The sequence below is a fragment of the Panthera uncia genome, chromosome B4 (assembly GCF_023721935.1).
Source record: "Panthera uncia isolate 11264 chromosome B4, Puncia_PCG_1.0, whole genome shotgun sequence".
Classification (NCBI taxonomy): Eukaryota; Metazoa; Chordata; class Mammalia; order Carnivora; family Felidae; genus Panthera; species Panthera uncia.
Window position 1 is genome coordinate 113927746 of NC_064809.1, and position 19996 is coordinate 113947741.

The following is a 19996-nucleotide window of genomic DNA, read 5'->3' on the forward strand; positions in this document are numbered from 1 at the left end:
CTTCATCAAAATTTAAAACTTTTTCTTTGCAAAGGACCCTATTAAAAAGATGAGAAGACACTGGGAGAAAATATTTGGAAAGCACATATACAACAAAGGACTAGTATCTAGAATATATAAAGAACTCTCAAAATTCAACAATTAAAAACACAATCCAATTAGAAAATTAAGCAAAGACACGGGAGATATTTCACTGAAGAGGATATACAGATGGCAAATATTCAATATCATTAGCCATTAGAGAAATGCAAATTAAAACTATAAAGAGATATTACTACACACCTACAAGAATGGCTAAAATAAAAAGTGGTGATAAACCCAAATGCTGGTGAGAATGTGGAGAAATGGTATCACTCATACATTGCTGGTAGGAATGTAAAACAGTAGAGCCATGGAGTGCCTGGCTGGCTCAGTCAGAAGAACATGTGATTCTTGATCCTGGGGTTGTGGGTTCAAGCCCCATGTTGGGTGTAGAGATTACTTAAATAAAACTTAGAAACAAAAACAAAAACAAAACAAAAAACCAGTACAGCCTCTCTGGAAAATAGTTTGAAAGTTTCATATAAAAGTAAACATGCAGTTGCCACATAGCCCAGCAATTGTACTTCTGGGCATTTATCAAAGAGGAATCTAAACTTATATTTACATAAATCCTATACCCAAATGTTTTAGCAGCTTTCATAATAGCTAAAAACTGAAGGAAAAAAAACCCAAACAAACAAACAAACCCAAATACCTAGATGTCCTTCAAGGAAGGAATGGTTAAACAAACTGTAGTACATTCATACCATGGAATACTACTGGGCAATAAAAAGGAACAAGCTACTGATACATACTACTTGGATGTATCTCCAGAGAATTAAGCTTGCTGAAAAAAGGCAATCACCAAAAGTTATACATTGCATGATTCCATTTATATAACATCCTTGAAATGACAAAAATTAGAAATGTATAACACGTTGGTGGTTGTCAAGATTAAAGAGGGGGTGGAAGAAGGAGGGAAGTGGGTGTGGTTGCAGAAGGACTCCATGAATCGTTCTTGCCTTGATAGAAATGTTTTGAATCTTGACTGTATCAATGTCAATATCCTGGCTGTGATATTGTACTATAGTTTTGCAAGATGTTGTCATATAGAGAAAGGGTAAGGGTATATGGTATCTCTCTGTATGTGGATCTACAATCATCTTAAAATAAAAAGTTAATTAAAAAAATTACATATGTGGCTAGCATCATATTTATTTTGGACCCTGCCACTGTAAAAGAATTTGTAGGATCCCTTAAGGCAGAGAATTCATATCACATGAATGTAAAGTGTAACAGATGCTTACAATGAAAGCACTATAAATTTTTGTATCTTTCTCCTGACATTCACTAACACTTATTAAAATTATTAACACAAACCAAATATATATCACTAATATAATGTTTTGTCAACATCTCACTCACTTGCTATTTTTATTCATTTTTTAAAAATGTTTATTTTTGAGAGAGAGAGAGTGTGCAATAGTGAGTGCGCATGAGTGAGGGGGGAAAGGCAGAGAGAGAGGGACAGAGAGAATCCCAAGCAGGCTCCACACCCAGTGCAGAGCTCCACGTGGGGTTCAGTCTAACAAACCTGAGCTGAAATCAAGTCAGGCGATTAACTGACAGAGCCACCCAGGCGCCCCTTTATTCCTTTAAAAAAAAAAAAAAGAAACCTGGAGGATTATTTATAAATCTAATTAACTTCTACTCACCCGATGAAACAGGGTGGTCTTTTTTTGCTTTCACAAGATGATTTTCCTTATGATATTCCTCTCTTGCACAGGTGCTGATTTGGGTCATGTTTTTAGAATCTCTTTTTAAGGCATTGTTTTTCTTCAAATTTTTCGTTGCACACTTACAAACACCTTCAATAAGATCATGCCAGCTGTAATTCATAAGATTTACAATTCCCGCAGGGAAAGTAATGTTATACTCAGCATATTTCTGCAATATCTCCCCAAGTTCACTCAGTATTTCAGCAGCAATCAATTTATATTCTTCAAATAGATTCTTTTGCCGGTATATTTTGGTGAATCGAAGGTTAGATGAAAACTTGGAAACACCAGAAATTTGTGAGATCCCAGATGAATGGAATTCATCTTTCTTCTCACATTCAGATACTGTAGATAGTCTTGCTTCCTTTTGTTCTTTAGATACTGTACTGTTTGTACGCCTGTAAAAAACATATGTAAGCCTTAAAAGATATTTTATTTTCTTTAACTCAGTAATTCAACTTCTGGAAATCCATCTTAAAATGTAATAAAAAGGATGTATAATATCTGTGAATAAAATTGCTAACTGTAACATTATTTGTTGATATTAGAAAAAATTGAAAAAAAAAGAATGGCCCATAAGGATATAGCTAAGTAAATAGTGCCATGCTCATACAACGGGTAGCATGAAGAATTGTTTGGAAAATTGCTCTTAATAATTTGGGAAAATGCTTATGTTATAATATTATATAAAGATTATACACGGTTATATATGTGGAATGATCTCAAATGTAAATGTATGCACCATATATCTGCTAGTACAGAAACTAAGCAAATATCCTCCAAAAAAGTAAATTGATTATGGGATTGTGGAAGTCATTTTTTTGCCTTCTTTTATACTTTATACTTTTCTAACTTTTCTACAATTAATATTTATTACATTTATGAACAGAAGATAAAAACCAGTATATGTGTGTACTGCTTATTCATTACCTTAATTATAAGACAAGACAGAGGTCGTTTCTTCCAAAGAGCCTTCCCTGAATTTCTTAGGTTAGACTACAAACACGTTGTATGTTCCCTTAGCCTGTCCTACACACCCCATCAGATGTTACTACATTATACTGAAATTCCAAAGCAGCAACAGAAACAGATCTGCAAAGGTCTAGATATCTCATATACTGGAATTTTCAGCCACAGTTTACAAAACAACTATGCATACCATGTTTAAAACTTGCAAGTGATCTACTCCTTTTGGTAATAGCATCTAGGTAATTCAAAGTAACCCTTTCTTGGAGACAACTAGAAAAGCTGGACCAAAAAAATTTTTTTTTCTTAAAGACTACAGAGAGCTAACAAGATAGTGAGGAGTTACTATCAGTATCTGGAAGAAGATTGAAATCCAAAGAGAAAAACCCCATATTTTCCCCCTTTGTGGAAGGTTAGAGGTATGGAAGGAAAATTTACCAATTCTATAAGATGCATCTGAGAGGCTTAAAGACTGGTCAGGACTTTTGATAGCTTTGTGGGGGCTAAGTGTTCAAAATTTGGAATCTAGGGCCTTCCATGGCAAGGTTATTGGTTGAGACTCGAAAGGCTGTGGCCTAGGAGTAAGGATTATCCAGAAGTACACCTAGACCAGCACATTATAACACAGCTTCAAATTATCTCATTTCCTGACATTGAATTAAGGTGACCCCTAAGTGTTGCTATCCACAAACTCCTGACGGAAACAAATGTAAATCTCGTCCAGTAGAAGTTGACTTCATCCTAGCCCTCAAATAATTTTTTTAAAAGTTTTTTAAAGTTTTTAGAAGTTTACTTTGAGAGAGAGAGAGAGATAGAGCGAGCTGGGGAGGGGCAGAGAGAGAGGGAGGGAGAATCCCAAGCAGGTTCAGCACTGTCAGTGCAGAGCCTGATGCAGGGCTTGAAATCACAAACCGTGAGAACATGACCTGAGCCAAAATCAAGAGTCGGAGGCTTAACTGAATGAGCCACCCAGACGCCCCCAAATTATTTTTAAAAATAGTTTTCAAATACAGTATGTGACACAAAGTGTTTTAAAACACAAGATTTACAAGGAATCAAGAGAACGTGAATGAGAGCCAGTAGAAACAGCAACTAATAAAATAGAACCATAGGGAGATATATAGTTTAAAATAACTCTGCTTACTATGACCAAGGAAATTGAGAATGTTTGCAAAGAACTGAAAGCTACACACACACACACACACACACACACACACACACACACACACATGAGCATGTTTGAAAAAGAACCAGATAGAAATTATAAAGCTGAAAAATATCATAAGCCAAATTAAGAACTCAGTAGATGGGTTTAACAGCATATTAGACACAAAGCTGAAAAGAAAATTAGTTAAACGAAAGACAAGTCAGAAGAAAATCTTCACAATGAAGTATAGAAAGATAAAATTGAGCAGAAGTAAGATCATAAAATACCATCTGTTTATAGTCATCAAAATTTACTATTAATTTAAAAAATAAAAGGATAAAATGGAGGGGGATCCTGTTGGTAAATTAAAACACGTGTGTTATTTGACTCACCCCATGAATTTATATATATAACACTAACCAACTCAGCCACTCAGGTGCCCCTCATATTGACTTCTAAAGATGTAGAGCTACACTGTATGTATACTAGTATTTCACGCTAATATCTATATTAATATGGAATGTATATAAAAGGGAACATACAATTCCATGGCCATTGCTATCCTGAGAGAGAGTGTTTGGCACTCTCTTGGGCCAAAGTTGTTCACCTTTGATAAGACCGTCTGAATTCTTAATGTTTTAACTCTACTACCAAAGTGATTATGGTTAAGATTTGGCCTACCATGTATCTAAACTACCAGGAGAGAGAATGTACTGCTGATCAAGTGGCATTTAAGTCTATTGCTTCCTAGAGGAATTCTTCCAAAACAACTAGAAATTAATGGCACCCCCAGGCCCTTCCCAGTCCCACAGACATTTTTGGTTGATAAGTCCATATCCCAGGTGCTGATTACCCCATCTCTGGGCCCTTAAAATGCACAGGGTTTGAATCTAGGGGGTAGAGACTAAAGGAAGGTCAGACTTCAGCTGACTCTCTCTTACAAGGCATTACCAACAGCCTAGTTTTACAAATTTCTTCAGTGTTTTTCTCCACACACTTTTAGGAACTGATACAGTTCCTGCCAACTACAAATCATTTATCTGCCTTAATGGCAAAATTCCTTTTTTTTATTATGATAAAATTCACATAAAATTTACCATTTTAACCAATTTTAAGTGTACAGTCCTAAGGCATTGAGTATATCCACATTATTGTGCAAACATTGCTATCATTCATCTCCAGAACTTTTTCATCTTCACCAGTGAAACTCTGTACCCATTAACACTAACTCTCCATCCCTCCTGTGGAGGTTCAGAGCATACCACCCCAAAATATGCCATTTTAGCATATTGATTATATTGAGTTAAAGGCACTTGAAAAATAGCAAATGCAAGAAGTGCATTCTGACCTTCCTTTTTCTTCCTGAAAGCAGGAGCTAAAACCCTCAGGTGAAACATACCCTCCCTATACCAGGAGGAAGAAACATTCTTATCACCAAAGATTAAGCTGAGGTCAGGAAAAATCTGTACAAACAAATTTTGTTAAACTCTTACCTTCTGAGTCATTTCTCAAGGATTAATTTCTCTAGCCTACCCCTTTGTCTTGTCACATTTTCACAGTTTATTATTTTGTCCAACCTAGCATATAAGCATTCAACTCTGTTCCATTCGGTGTTTGTTCTACACTTAAAAATTACTAGATAAAAATGTTTTTCTCCTACTGATCTGTCTTATATCCATCCCGGTAGGAGATCCTGAGAAGGTAGAGGAGACATTATATACCCTATATCACTCACTCCACCCCCAGCCCTGGTAACCACCATTCTACTTCCTGTGTCTACAATTTTGACTACCCTATGAACTTCATATAAGAGGAATCATACAATATTTGTTCATTTGTGACTGTCTTATTTCATTTAGCATAACGTCTTCAAGGTTCAGCCATGTTGCAGCATGTGTCGGAATTTCCTTTTTAAGGAGTAACATTCCATTGTACGTGTAAACCACGCTTTGTTTATCTCCTCATCTGTCAATGGACTTGGGTTGCTTCCACCTCTTTGGCAATTATGAATAATACTGCTATGAACATGGGTATATACTACCTGTTCAAGTCCCTGATTTCACTTCTAGAATTGTAATTGCTAGATCATGGTAACTCTATGTTTAATTTTTTGAGGAAATGTCATATAATTTTCTACAGTCACTGCACCATTTTACAGTTCCACCAGCAATGCACAATCTAATTTCTCTACATCCTTACCAATACTTGTTACCTTCTGTTTTTTTGTTTTTTTTTTTTAATAGACATCCTAATGGGTGTGAAGTGGTATACAGTAAAAGTTGTTTTGCTTTGAAAAAGCAAAGTTTTGAAAGTTGTTTATACTTGCTCCCATTCTCTATTCAACCCACTCTATGTGTCCCCACCTCTCCACAGAGAAGCCTCTTTTAAAGTCACCAAAATCCTTGATCATACTGAACCAAACAGTCACTATTCAGTCTTCAACTCATACAACTCCCACGCAGCATTTGACATAACTGAACATTCTTGAAACATTTTCTTCATTGGTTTTTTGAACATCACTTTCTCTTGGTTCTCCTCCCTCACTGGATATTCCTTCTCCAACCCTTTGCTGGTTTCTCTTCATCTCTGAGTTAACTTCTCCCTCTCACACCTCCCTTCTTCTCTCTACCTATACTCCCTTTGTAAGCTTACCCATTTGAAAGGCTTTAAAAACTATTTAGACACTGACAACTCACAAATGTACATATCTACTTCTGACCTCGCACCTGACCCCCAAACTTTTATACCCACTTTCTACATAACATATCTAAAAGGCATCTCAAGGTCAATTTATCCAACATGTCCAAAAATGAACTCCTGGTCTTTCCCACCAAACCTGTTTTTCCCTTAGTTTTTACTTACTTCAATAAATAGCAACTCCATTCTTCTAGCTGTTCAGGTCAAAGGCTCTGGTGTTATCTTTGGATATCTTTACCCTATCTTTTTCTCACATTCTATATCCGTTCCATAACAAACCCAGTCATCTCTACCTTAAACTATATCCAGAATCAACCTTATTGCCCCTCTTTCAGAACTATCACACTGGGTGATCTACAATCATCCCTTGCCTAGATTATTACTATAGATAGGCTCTTATCTAATCTTCTGCTTTTCCCCCCAGTTCTTAAAATTGAATCTCAACACACAAGCCTAGTCATTTAATCAGGTCCAGTGACCCCTCTACACTCAGATTCTGCAATGGCTTCCCATGTCACTCAGTATAAAAGCCTGCATAACAGTGGCACCCAAGGTCTTTCATGATCTGACCCTCTCCATCCCCTCTTTTTTTTTTTTCTATTTATTTATTTATTTATAGATATTTATTTATTTTGAGAGAGAGAGACAGAGAGAGAGAGAGAGATAGGGAGTGAGCAAGGAAAGGGCAGAAACAGAGGGAGACAGAGAATCCCAAGCAGGCTCCACAGCTATCAGCATGGAGCCTGACAAGGGGCCTGAACCCTTGAATCATGAGATCATGACCTGAGCTGAAATCAAGAGTCCGATGCTTAACCGACTGAGCCATCCAGGCGCACCTCTCTTATTATTATTTTTTTTAATGTTTATTTATTTTTGAGAGAGAGAGAGAGAGAGTGAGTGGGGAAGGGTAGAGAGAGAAGGGGACAGAGGATCTGAAGTGGGCTCAGTGCTGACAGCAGCAAGCCTGATGCGGGGCTCGAACTCAACTCATGAACTCTGAAATCATGACCTGAGCTGAAGTTGGATGTTCAACCAACTGAGACACATAGATGCCTCTCCCTTTCGTCTTATTCTTATAATCTTATCTCCTACTACTCTCTTCCAATTCATTCTGCTTCAGCCACACTGGCCCCCTTGTTATCCCCAAATAGACCAAGGATGCTTCTCACTGTTATGTACCATACACCCTTACATCCATCTTCTGCTCAAATATTACTATAGAAATGGAGCCATTTTGAACACTCTATACAATATAGCATCACCCTCTTCCCCTTGAACCTGTTTTTTTCTCTAAGGCACATATCACTATTTGATATTCTATATATTTACTTGTTTATTTGGCTTTAATTTGTTTCCTTTTGTTCCAATGAAAGCCATGAAGCAGAGGCTTTGTTTTGTTCATTACTGTTTCTCTAGCACATATTTGCTCAACAAATATTAGTATAAAGAGAAAAAAGATAGATTTAGGTCCAGATAGCAATGTTAGTGGGTTAGTGGCTTTGCTCAGATGTGATCCTTCTTTAAGATGGGAGGCATGAGGGGCACCTGGGTGGCTCAATCAGTTAAACATCTGACTTCAGCTCAGGTCATGATCTCACAGTGCATGAGTTTGAGCCCTGCGTCAGGCTCTGTGCCGACAGCTCAGAGCCTGGAGCCTGTTTTGGATTCTGTGTCTCCCTCTCTTTCTGCCCCTCCCCTGCTCATGCTCTGTCTCTCTCTGTCTCAAAAATAAATAAAATCATTAAAAATTTTTTTTAAAAAGATAGGAGCCATGAGTTGGATATAGAACATTTATATCCCAAGCACGTATTTTACTGAGCAACATCAAAGGTATCTTCAAGCCTCTGATAGTTGATATAATAAAATCTAGGAGGACAATCAAGCATACATTGCATGGACACTGTGTTACACAGAATACACAGAGAAGACACAGTCCTTCCCTTTCAGGAGCTTAAAATCTATAATCTGGCTACTATCTTTACTCATTTATTCAATCAGTATCTATTGCATAAGAAACCAAAACTGATTTCACTACACTATCAGAGGTATGAACAAAAGTACTTTAAATGAGCTGTCCTTTGAAATGTTCCTTAAACCAGTTGCTCAAAGACTTCTAAGACAGCTAACCAAGTCATTACAATTTCAAAGTGTTTTCTTCCACCAAGTCAGTGTGGTAAAACATTATCAACACTCGATGGAATTTCACTTGCATAAAGTTTTTATTAAATGGTAAACAGCACTGGGACACCTGGGTGGCTCAGTTGGTTAAATGACTGTGGCTCAGGTCATGATTTCAGGAATTGTGAGTTTGAGCCCTGAATTCGGCTCTGTGCTGATGGCTCAGAGCCTGGAGCCTAGAGTCTGCTTCAGATTCTGTGTCTCCCTGTCTCTCTGCTCCTCCCCTGCTCACACTCTGTTTCTGTCTGTCTCTCTCTCTCAAAAACAAATAAAACATTAAAAATTAAAAAAAAATTTAAAAATGGTAAACAGCACTAAAGAGTTACTTGTATTTCTCTTCTAAATAATAATTCCATTCACATAATGTGAAAAATAACAGTACTTTCCCAACTAAGTACTTAAATAAAGTAAAAGGGAATGTTTTTAAGATGAAAAGGTATTTTAATTTGCATAAGAATTCTAAATGTAGATCTTAAATCTTTGATCTTCAGGCATTAGTTATATTTTCACTGATATTTAAAAGATGGAAGACCCATTTTTGAAAACTTTAAATATAATAACTCATGAAATTTCTATATCTCTTTATAGCTTTCAAAGTTGCTTTCATAAACATCATTTTACTAAACTCCAATACAAACTGTATGAGCCATACTGTGTTATCTTCACTTTAAGGTATTTTTTTTTGTTAACATCTTGTAAATATGCATTCATAATTGTCAGATTTACCTATTGCTCAAATGAAATGATAAAAACTACTTATTTCAATAATAATATTAACACCTACCATTTATTAATTGCCTCAGTTTTATTATATGTAAGAGAAGGTCAATAATTTTACTTCCTTCAGAGGGTTGTTGAGAAATTGAATGTGCATTTTAAAAATAATACTTACCTGTCTGGTTTATTTTTCAGACAGAAGCTCAAATAATGGACTACCCATTTCAAAACCAGACTTAAAAACCTTAAGGAGATAATCAACAATGAAGGTCTTGGCACCTGGCTCATTTATTAAAAGTAGCCCCATTTCTCTAGGAACAGCACATATGAAGAAATGACTCACTCATTCAACAAATATTCATCAGCACAGTTCTAGGCGCTAGAGAGACATAGCAAAGAGAACGGAACTCTACCTCATGGACCTTAATGGGGAAGACAGGAAGGAAAAATGAAAGGAGGAAGAAGGAGGGGAAAGAGAAAGGAAGGCAATGAAAATTACAGATAGTGATAACTGCAGTAAGGAAAATAAAACAAGACACTGTAATAGAGTGACGGGGGTGGTGTATGTTTGGCTTCCTTGGATTGGGAGATCAGGGATGGCCTTTCTGAGGTGGCATTTGCAATGAAACTAGAATAATGAGGAGGAAGAGCCAAGCATAAAATAATATGGCAGAAAAACATTCAAAGGAGAGTGTACAGCAGATGCAAAGAACCAAAAGCAGGTGGGCTTGATTGTTAAAAGAATAGATAGGCCATAATGTCTGGGGAGCAAGTGACAGGCAGTGGCATGCAAGGAAGTCAGAGGGCAGGTAGGAGAGGAAATGACAGAAGGACTTGCAGCTCATGGTAAAAAGTGTGGATTTTACTCCTGGTACAGTGGCAGCAGTAGGATAGCCAGTGGAAGAAACAGGGTGTTTCTAATTGGAATGAACAGAAGCAATGCTTAAGACATGCAACAAATAAGAAAGCTGGGCAGCCAATAAAGCCCTGGAGCCTTATGATAAACAGACCTACTATTGCCCCTATGACAACCTGAACTCATTTACTGAGTGCCAATTATAAGCCAACTACTGTGAATGTAAAATAACCAAGTTATGTCGAATTGTTTTTCAAACAGAAAGAGTTGGAAATAAAAAGACAATTGGGGCGCCTGGGTGGCTCAGTCGGTTAAGCGTCCGACTTCAGCTCAGGTCATGATCTCGCGGTCCGTGAGTTCGAGCCCCGCGTCGGGCTCTGGGCTGATGGCTCAGAGCCTGGAGCCTGCTTCCGATTCTGTGTCTCCCTCTCTCTCTGCCCCTCCCCCGTTCATGCTCTGTCTCTATCTCAAAAATAAAAATAAAACGTTAAAAAAAAATTTAAAAAAAGACAATAGACTTCTGAAAAGAGCAGCAACTTGCAGTGGTCTTGAGAAAAGTTATAGCAGGCTCAAAACAACAAACAAACAAACAAACAAACAAATAAACAAACTCTACCACATGAGAGTATACTATGGTTTCTCAACCCTGGCCCTATTGACATTTTGGACCAGATAATTCTCTGTTGTGGAGGGCAGTCCTGTGCATTGTAGGATGTTTAGTGTTGCATCCTTAGTTATGGCAACCACAAATGTCTTCAGATATTGCCAAATGCCCCTTGTGGGGCAAAGTTGCCCCTGCTCAAGAACTCACTGGTATAACTGACAGCTTTTAACCTTATACAACCTTGTAATACATGTTCTAAGATGAGTTGGAGTATTTTAATTTCCAAGTTGAAAAACTGTAGTAATTAGCGGGTAAAAAACATTGTGAAATGACTAGTTCCATCATTTCATTTATATTTAAGGGCGGACACAAATCTGTATTAAGCCCATTCTGTATGTTAAGCATTGCTTTTAGGACTGGGAATAGATAAGTGATCAAGTAGATTTTAAAAAATCCTTCCCTATAGACCTGATACTCTCACAAGGGGAGGGAGAGAAAACAAAGAAATAGGAATGACATTTACAATGTTATAGAAAGTGATAAATACATGAGGAAAGTTAGGAAGAAGAATAGGGAATGCCAAAGTGAGGACAGGGTAGAAATTTGAAATAGGATAATCAAGAAAAGTCTCATCAAAAAGGTAATATTTAAGTAAAATATGAAAAGGAACAGGAAGAAGGGTCCCTGGGTGGCTCAGTTGGTTAAGCATCTGACTCCTGATACCAGCTTAGGTCACGATCTCATTGTTTGTGAGCTGATGTGGGGCTCTGTGCTACCAGTAAGGAGCATGATAGGGATTTTCTCTCTCCCTCTCTGTCTGCCCCTCCCCTGCTCTCTCTCTCAAAATAAATAAACTTAAAAAAGAAAAAGGAACAGAAAGTAAGCAATGCAGAAACCAAAGGGTACATCTAGTACAAACCCTGTAAAGCAAAACTGAGGCTGGGTTTGTGTGGAAAGGGGCAAACAGAGTGACTGGTCAGATATGACCAATTATGCTTCAATTAATCACTGATCTAGCTAAAATAAAGTTCTCTGATTGGCTTCATGGTCAGCTTTGAAATAGGAAATTCCTTGATATAGTTTCTTAAGGGATGGGGAATAGGAAGCACTGGTCCTGAGCACCTATAACTCTTTGAAAATGTAAAGTGATCCCAGCAATTGAAGAGTAATTCCAAATATTTTACCTATAAATAGCTCTTGAGGTGTATCTCAAATGGGGGAAATGGCCTTCATGTTCTCTTTTTTCCCATATTTTCCTTTTTGGTTTCATCTAAAATGAAAGAAAACTTTCTGATTAAAAAGCAGAGAAAAATACTGGTCCAAAGCTAATTATTTTTAGAAATGCAAACTACAATTTGATGAGACTTAGGTATATTATTACCTGATCAAAGAAATAGATGGGCCCAATATCCAAAGACTTGACTTCAGTAAAGTCTTCCATTCTGCCATGAGACCTAAGAAGGAGAAATTAGAACTCTGAAGAAAAGTTATCATGTTTATAGGTGATTTTTCAAAGCACTTTACACTTTGAAAGTTTAGATGTTGTATTTTCAATGAAATGTAAAAAAATTTGGGGTGGGAAATGCAACTGTTCCTTTATCTCTATCTTTGCTTCATAGGCTATCAATTTGACATAGATGCAATCAGAAGGATTGCATGCTATGGGCAAACAAAGCAATAGCACATCCCTGCCAAGTATCTTAACCTGGGCACTACTGACATTTTGGGCCATATAATTCTTTGTGGTAAGAAGCTACCTTGAGCATTGTAAGATGTTTAGCAGCATCTCTGGTGTCTACCTACTAGACACCAGTAGCATACCCTCCCAGTTATGGCAACAAAAAGTGTTCCCTGACATTGTCAAATATCTCTTGGGGATCAAAACTGCCCCTGGTTGTGAATGGCTGTGCCAATGCAATGGCCAGGGAAAAAGGTTTGACAGGGAAGGAACTGGTTAAGATAATTAACACTGCTGATGACAGGGCCATTTATAGCAATGCCATTCAAAATATGGTCTCTGGAGGAGGGGCCTCAGGATCACCTGGGACCTTGTTAGAAATGCCAATCCTCACTCAGACCTCATGTATAGTGTATCAGAATCTCCAGAGGTGGCATCTAAGAACTGGTGGTTGAACAAGCCCTCCAGGTGATTCTGAAAAATGCCTAAGTTTGGGAAGCATGGACTAAGAGGACACATTTTACCTAGTAGGCTGTGAAAACCCACTTGTGACTGGAGGCAGTGGGGGGGAGTCTGGGGCTGGCTAAACCATAGCTAACTGGCCTAATGGATTTGTAGTAGAAGGATGAAGGAGCACACGGTGGAGGACTGAGTAGCAGCAACAACATCAATGGACTGGGAAATGGGATGGACTGAGGATCATTAGCTATTACTATTATTAATAAAGAAAAATTTCAGAGGCCCAGATTGGATTAGCCCATCCTTTAAGTAGGAGAATGTCTTTAAAATGAAGATTTGAAGGACAGCAAAACTATTTATCTACACATCTCCATCTCATTGTCCTGCCACTGTAGCTGAAGATTCTACTTTAAGTGAATCCAGTATCTCAAAAATCCTCGGTTAAAATGTAAAAATACAGGCATTTATGTTGTAACATGTTATGCACATTCATGAAAAACCTTATGTCTTGCAATATTTTTCACTAGAAATAATAGGGCTTATGGGAAAAACAGGGTTATGGTGCACCACTTAAAATCCATGCTACTTTGGAACCAGAGCACAAAAAAATCACATGCCAGTAATTGGCACCTGAGGAGAAACTTAAACGACCCTGGCAGGCGCTTATAGCAGAAGCTGCTTCAGGGATATATTTTTTTAAAAATGTTAAGAGTAGAAATTCAAACTGATGGGTACTGAAATAATGTAGATGAAGTAGAGCTCCTTGCCAGTGGGGTTGCTTTAAGGCATGCACAGAGAGAAGTGAAACCTGCTACAGTGTGAGAGAATACCTTTCTGGGGAGGCATCCTGGGTACTAGTGCTCATTTTTTTATTTTTTATTTTTTTTAAGCGTTGAAAGATCTCTTGCCTGTGTCGCAGCTGAGCTGAAGGCCTTTTCCCACCCTAATAAAGGTTACAATTCTATTACCTCTGCTGTGGCCTCCTTTCACCAGAAAAATCAAGTATGAAAATTTGAGGATGACAAATTCCATGCTATGCTGAGATCATTCTCTCATTTAATAATTATTAGTTAATTTGCTTTATAAAAACACAAATTGTGGTCAAGTATGCTACAGTTGACCCTTGAACAGCATGGGTTTGAACTATATGAGTCTACTTATAATGCAGAGATTTTATAGTACTATAAATGTATTTTCTTCTTTTTCTTAACGTTTATTTATTGATTTTTGAGAGACAGCAAGCTAGCAGGGGAGGGGCAGAGAGAGAGAATCCCAAGCAGCCTCCGTGCTGCCAGCACAGAGACCAATGTGGGGCTCGAATTCATGAACAGTGAGATCATGACCTGAGCCAAAACCAAGAGTCGGATGCTTAACCAACTTAGCTACCCAGGTGCCCTTATAAATGTATTTTCTCCTTATGATTTTCTTAATAACATTTTCTTTTCTCTAGCTTACTTTATTGTAAGAATATAGTATATAATATATACAACCTACAAAATAAGTATTGATCAATTATTTATGTTATTGATAAGGCTTCAGGTCAATAGTAGGCTATTAGTTAAGCTTTGAGGAGTAAAAAGTTGTAGGTGGATTTTCAGTTGTGTCAGGGGTCAGTGCCCTTACCCCCAGTGTTGTTCAAAGGTCAACTGCAGTTGATCAATGAATTAGAACTGAGTCTAGAAATAAGCCCTCACATCTATTGTTAATTAATTTTTGGCAAAGGTGCCACAATAATTCAATGAAAGAAAGAATAGTCTTTTCAGCACATGGTAATGAGACAACTGGATATCTACATACAAAAGAATGAAATTAGATCCCTACATCACACCATATACAAAAATCAATTCAAGGGGTGCCTGGGTGGCTCAGTAGATTAAGTATCTGACTCCTAATTTCAGCTCAGGTCATCATCTCACCCCACACTGGCTCTGCTCTGATAGTGTGGAGTCTGCTTGGGATTCTCTCTCTCCCCTCTCTTTGTCCCTCCTATGCATACATGTGCTCTCTCTCTCTCTCAAAACAAACAAACTCTAAAAAATCAAAATGAATCAGAGAATGGGAAAAATAATTGCAAAGCATACCCTATGTAATAAGAATCTAGTATCTAGAATATATAAAGAACTCTTAAATTCAACAAAAAGACAAAAGATGAATGACTCAATTTAAAAATGGACCAAAGATTTGGAAAAACATTTCTCCAAAGAATATATGCAAATAGCCCATAACACATGAAAAGATGCTCACCATCATTAGTAATTAGCTAAATTACAATCAAAACCACTACATACCTATTGGGATGATTATAATTTAAAAAAAGACAATAATAAGTGTTGACAACATATGGAGAAATTAGAAACCTCATACATAGCTGGTAGGACTGTATAATGCTGCAGTTGCTTTTGAAAATAGTCTGGTAGTTCATCAAAATGTTGAACATAGAATTATCCCATATGACTCAGCACTTGTACTCCTAGATATATATCCAAGAGAAATGAAAACATCTATGTCCACACCAAAACTTGTACAGGAATGTTCATAGTAGCATTATTCATAATAGCTAAAAAATAGCAACAACATAAATGTCTATTAATTGATGGATGAAAAATATTCTATAATTAAATAGCAGTAGTAATATATTAAAAACTACAGAATTATACCCTTAAAATGATGAATTTGTGACATGTAAATTACCATTTTTAAAAAAAGAGTACCCAAAAGTCTCTGCCAGTTCCAACTTCTACCCATAACAACCTAAAGATATCAAATTCCAAAGTTCAAGCCCTCAAAAATATGAGTGCCTTAAAAAGTACCAACCTTCTGTCTCACCAGTTGCTGCAATTTTCAGACCCAAGGAATATTAGAGATCTGTTGGTTCTGACTCCAAAATAACTTTGTACCAGAGTTCCGTTCAGAACTTCAAGACCAACTGATTCCATTCATGTCTTTTATTTTGGTCATCCTCAGTCACTGGAAATGTAAACTTGGAATTTCTGGATTAAGAGAGCCAGTTGAACACCAAGTCGTCTACATTCTGGAATTTGTATAAAGTTAGAATGTCTTTATTTATAATTACCAGAAATTTAACAACACAGAAATATGATATCTCATATGTTTGGAGGTAGAATAAGTAGCCTATGGATTCCAATTCAGTGGCTGAATGACATCACCAAGGATCCAGCATCATCCCATCTTTCTGTTCTGTGTTCTTCAGATTTCATCCCCAAGGATCATTTTCAGCTTTGAAAACACCTAAAAGAAGGGACCATATTTTCTTTTGTGTGTGTGTGTGTGTTTTTTTTAACTTAGGAAACGTTTTCCAGATGTTCTCAATGGGTTTTTCTTTTTAAAATTTTTATTTATTTATTTACTATATATTTATATTAAAATTTTTTTTGAGAGGCACCCGGGTGGCTCAGTCAGTTAAGTGTCCGACTCTTGGTTTCAGCTCAGGTCGTGATCTTGCAGTTCGCGGGTTCAAGCCATGCCTCGGGCTCTGCACTAACAACATAGTAGCATTATTCATATGACATATGACATATCATATGACAGAGCTTGCTTGGGATTCTCTCTCCTCTTTTTCTTTCTCTAATAAGTAAATAAACTTAAAAAAATTTTTTTTGAGTATAGCTGACAATGTTACATTACTTCTAGGCGTACAACATAGTGATTCAACATCTTTATACATTATGCTGTGCTCACCACAAGTGTAGCTGCCATCTGTCACCATACAATGCTATTACAATATCATTGACGATATGTATTCCCTATACTGTACCCTTTTATTTTTTTTAATTTTTTAAAGATTTTATTTTTAAGTAATCTCTACTTCCGATTGAGACTTGAACTTACAACCTCAAGATCAAGAATTGCATGCTCCAGTGATCAAGCCAGCCATGTGCCGCTATACCTTTCATTCCCAGGACTGATTCATTTCATAACTGGAAGCCTGTATCTCCCACTCCTCTTCACCCATTTTGGCCATTCCTTCCACCCGCCTTCCCTCTGGCAACCTTCAGTTTGTTCTGTTTATTCATTTGCTTTGTTTTTTAGATTCTACATATGAGTGAAATCATATGGTATTTCTTTTTCTCAGTCTGACTTATTTCGCTTAGTTTAATATCCTCCAGGTCCATCCATGTTGTTGCAAATGGCAAGATCTCATCCTTTTTGTGGCTGCATCACATTCCACTGCATGGGTATGTGTGTGTATACACATATGTCAATAAACATTTAGGTTGCTTCCATATCTTGGCTATTTTATTTGTTTTTTAACATCACTTTTTTTTTAGTTAATTATTTAATTTTAAAATTTACATCCAAGTTAGTTACCATATAGTACAACAAAGATTTCAGGTGTAGATTCTTTAATGCCCCTTACCCATTTAGCCCATCACCCCCTCCCACAACCCCTATAGCAACCCTTTGCTTGTTCTCTATATTTAAGAGTCATTTATGTTTTGTCCCCCTCCCTGTTTTTATATTATTTTTGCTTCCCTTACCTTGTGTTCAACTGTTCTGTGTCTTAAAGTCCTCATATGAGTGAAGTCATATATTTGTCTTTCTCTGACTGACTAATTTCACATAGCATAATACCCTCCAGTTCCATCCACGTAGTTGCAAATGGCAAGACTTCATTCTTTGTGATTGCCAAGTAATACTCCATTGTATATATATACCGCATTTTCTTTATCCATTCATCTGCCGATGGACATCTGGGCTCTTTCTATACTTTGGCTATTGTTGATAGCACTGCTATTAACATTGGGGTGCATGTGCCCCTTCGAAATAGCACACCTGTATCCTTTGGATAAATACTTAGTAGTGCAATTGCTGGGTCATAGGATAGTTCTATTTTTAATTTTTTTGAGGAATCTTCATACTATTTTCCAGAGTGGCTGCACCAGTTTGCATTCCCACCAGCAATGCAAAAGAGATCCTCTTTCTCCACATCCTCACCAACATCTGTTGTTGCCTGAGTTGTTAATGTTAGTCATTCTGACAGGTGTGAGGTGGTATCCAATATGGTTTTGATTTGTATTTCCCTAATGATGAGTGATGTTGAGCATTTTTTCATGTGTCGGTTGGCCATCTGGATGTCTTCTTTGGAGAAGTGTCTATTCATGTCTTTTGCCCATTTCTTCACTGGATTATTTGTTTTTTGGGTGTTGAGTTTGATAAATTCTTTATAGATTTTGGATACTAACCCTTTATGTGATATGTCATTTGCAAGTATCTTCTCCCATTCCTTTCCATACTGTTTTGCTGATTGTTTCCTTCTCTGTGCAGAAGCTTTTTATTTTGATGAGGTCCCAATACTTCAGTTTTGCTTTTGTTTCCCTTGCCTTTGGAGACATGTTGAGTAAGAAGTGCTGTGGCCGAGATCAATGAGGTTTTTACCTTTCTCCTCTAGGATTTTTATGGTTTCCTGTCTTACAAATAGGTCTTTCATCCATTTTGAGTTTATTTTTGTGTAAGGTTTAAGAAAGTGGTCCAGTCTTCCCAGGACCATTTGCTGAAGAGACTGTCTTTATTCCATTGGATGTTCTTTCCTGCTTTGTCAAAGATTAGTTGGCCATACATTTATCGGTCGATTTCTGGGTTGTCTGTTCTGTTCCATTGATCTGAGTGTCTGTTTTTGTGCCACATATCTTGGCTATTTTAAATACTACTGCAATAAACATAAGGGTGTATACATCTTTTTGAATTGGTATTTTCATTTTCTTTGGGTAAATACCCAGTAGGGGAATTACTGGATCATATGGTATTTCTATTTTTAATTTTTTGGGGATCCTCCATACTGTTTCCCACAGTGGTTGTATCAGTTTACATTCCCACAAACAGTGCAGGAGAGTTCCTTTTTCTCCACAACCTTGCCAACACTTGTTTTTTATTGTGTTTTTTATTTTAGCAATTCTGATAGGTGTAAGGTAGTATTTCATTGCGGTTTTGATTTGCATTTTCTTGATATTAGTGATGTTGAGCATCTTTTCATGTGTCTGTTGACCACCTGTGTATCTGCTTTGGGAAAATATCTATTCAGATCCTCTATTTCTTAATCGGATTGTTTGTTTTTTTGGTGTTGAGTTGTATAGTTCTTTATATATTTTGGATATTAGTCCCTTATTTAATATATCATTTACAAATATCTTCTACCATTCAATAGTTTTTCTTCATGTCTCATTGACCAAAATTGTGACACATGTCCTTCCTAAACAAGTCACAGGAAGGATCAGAATTGTTGTGTATTAGCTTAGCCCAATCAGGGTGTACCCTAGAGGATACATTCATCTGGTCAGGCACATGGTTAGGCAAAGACAACTGACCAAAAGCAGGGTTATGTTAGCAAGGAAAAAACGAAAATGAATTCTGGGTAGACTTCCAACAGTGTCCATTACAGGCATCCAATGTCTATGGTTAGTTTTTTCATCCATTCACATTAAAGCAAAACTTCCCAGTTGGCAAAGCTCTGCCCATGGACATAGAAGTCACAGTTCTCCCACTGCATTATTGTAAAATACGAACATGTAAGCAACACCCATCAGACATGTAAGGAAAATGTCCAACATGAAAATGAAAGATCATAATAAAGAATTCTACTTTGAATCATGATAAAGCAACTGATACTGGATATAAGACTTTCCACCAAAAACAACCATCAAACTAGGCAAAATAAATGTTTTTAGACATTGATCAATAGGAAACACAGAACTATTATCCCTACAAAAGAGAAACAAATGAACAAGCTTCAGGATTGCAGTGGCTTTTGTCTGGGGGCACTTTCCACTGGAAAGGCCAAATAAAGCATGGTGGTGTATCTGAGCTGAGGAGATGGAGACCAGATATCACTGAGAAGGAAGTTGCACAGAGAAGTCTGCACAGGAAAAGACTCTGCAAG

At 37.1% G+C, this 19996-nt stretch overlaps 1 protein-coding gene across 2 annotated transcripts in view; it reads right to left on the reverse strand.

The window, feature by feature from the left end:
• The window catches only part of LOC125920318 (uncharacterized protein C3orf20 homolog), a 186579-nt gene that overhangs the window by 160021 nt on the left and 6562 nt on the right, over window positions 1–19996 (reverse strand). Inside the window, exons 1-4 of one of the 2 annotated variants that reach the window (XM_049627470.1) lie at window positions 15916–16454; window positions 12346–12418; window positions 12149–12234; window positions 1737–2197 (exon numbers count right to left, since the gene is read on the reverse strand). In XM_049627470.1, the coding sequence (XP_049483427.1) occupies window positions 1737–2197; window positions 12149–12234; window positions 12346–12405 (607 nt within the window). In that variant the 5' untranslated portion in view covers window positions 12406–12418; window positions 15916–16454. Of the gene's footprint in view, window positions 1–1736; window positions 2198–12148; window positions 12235–12345; window positions 12419–15915; window positions 16455–19996 lie in introns of those variants that run through there. The other variant, XM_049627471.1, reaches the window with a different exon arrangement.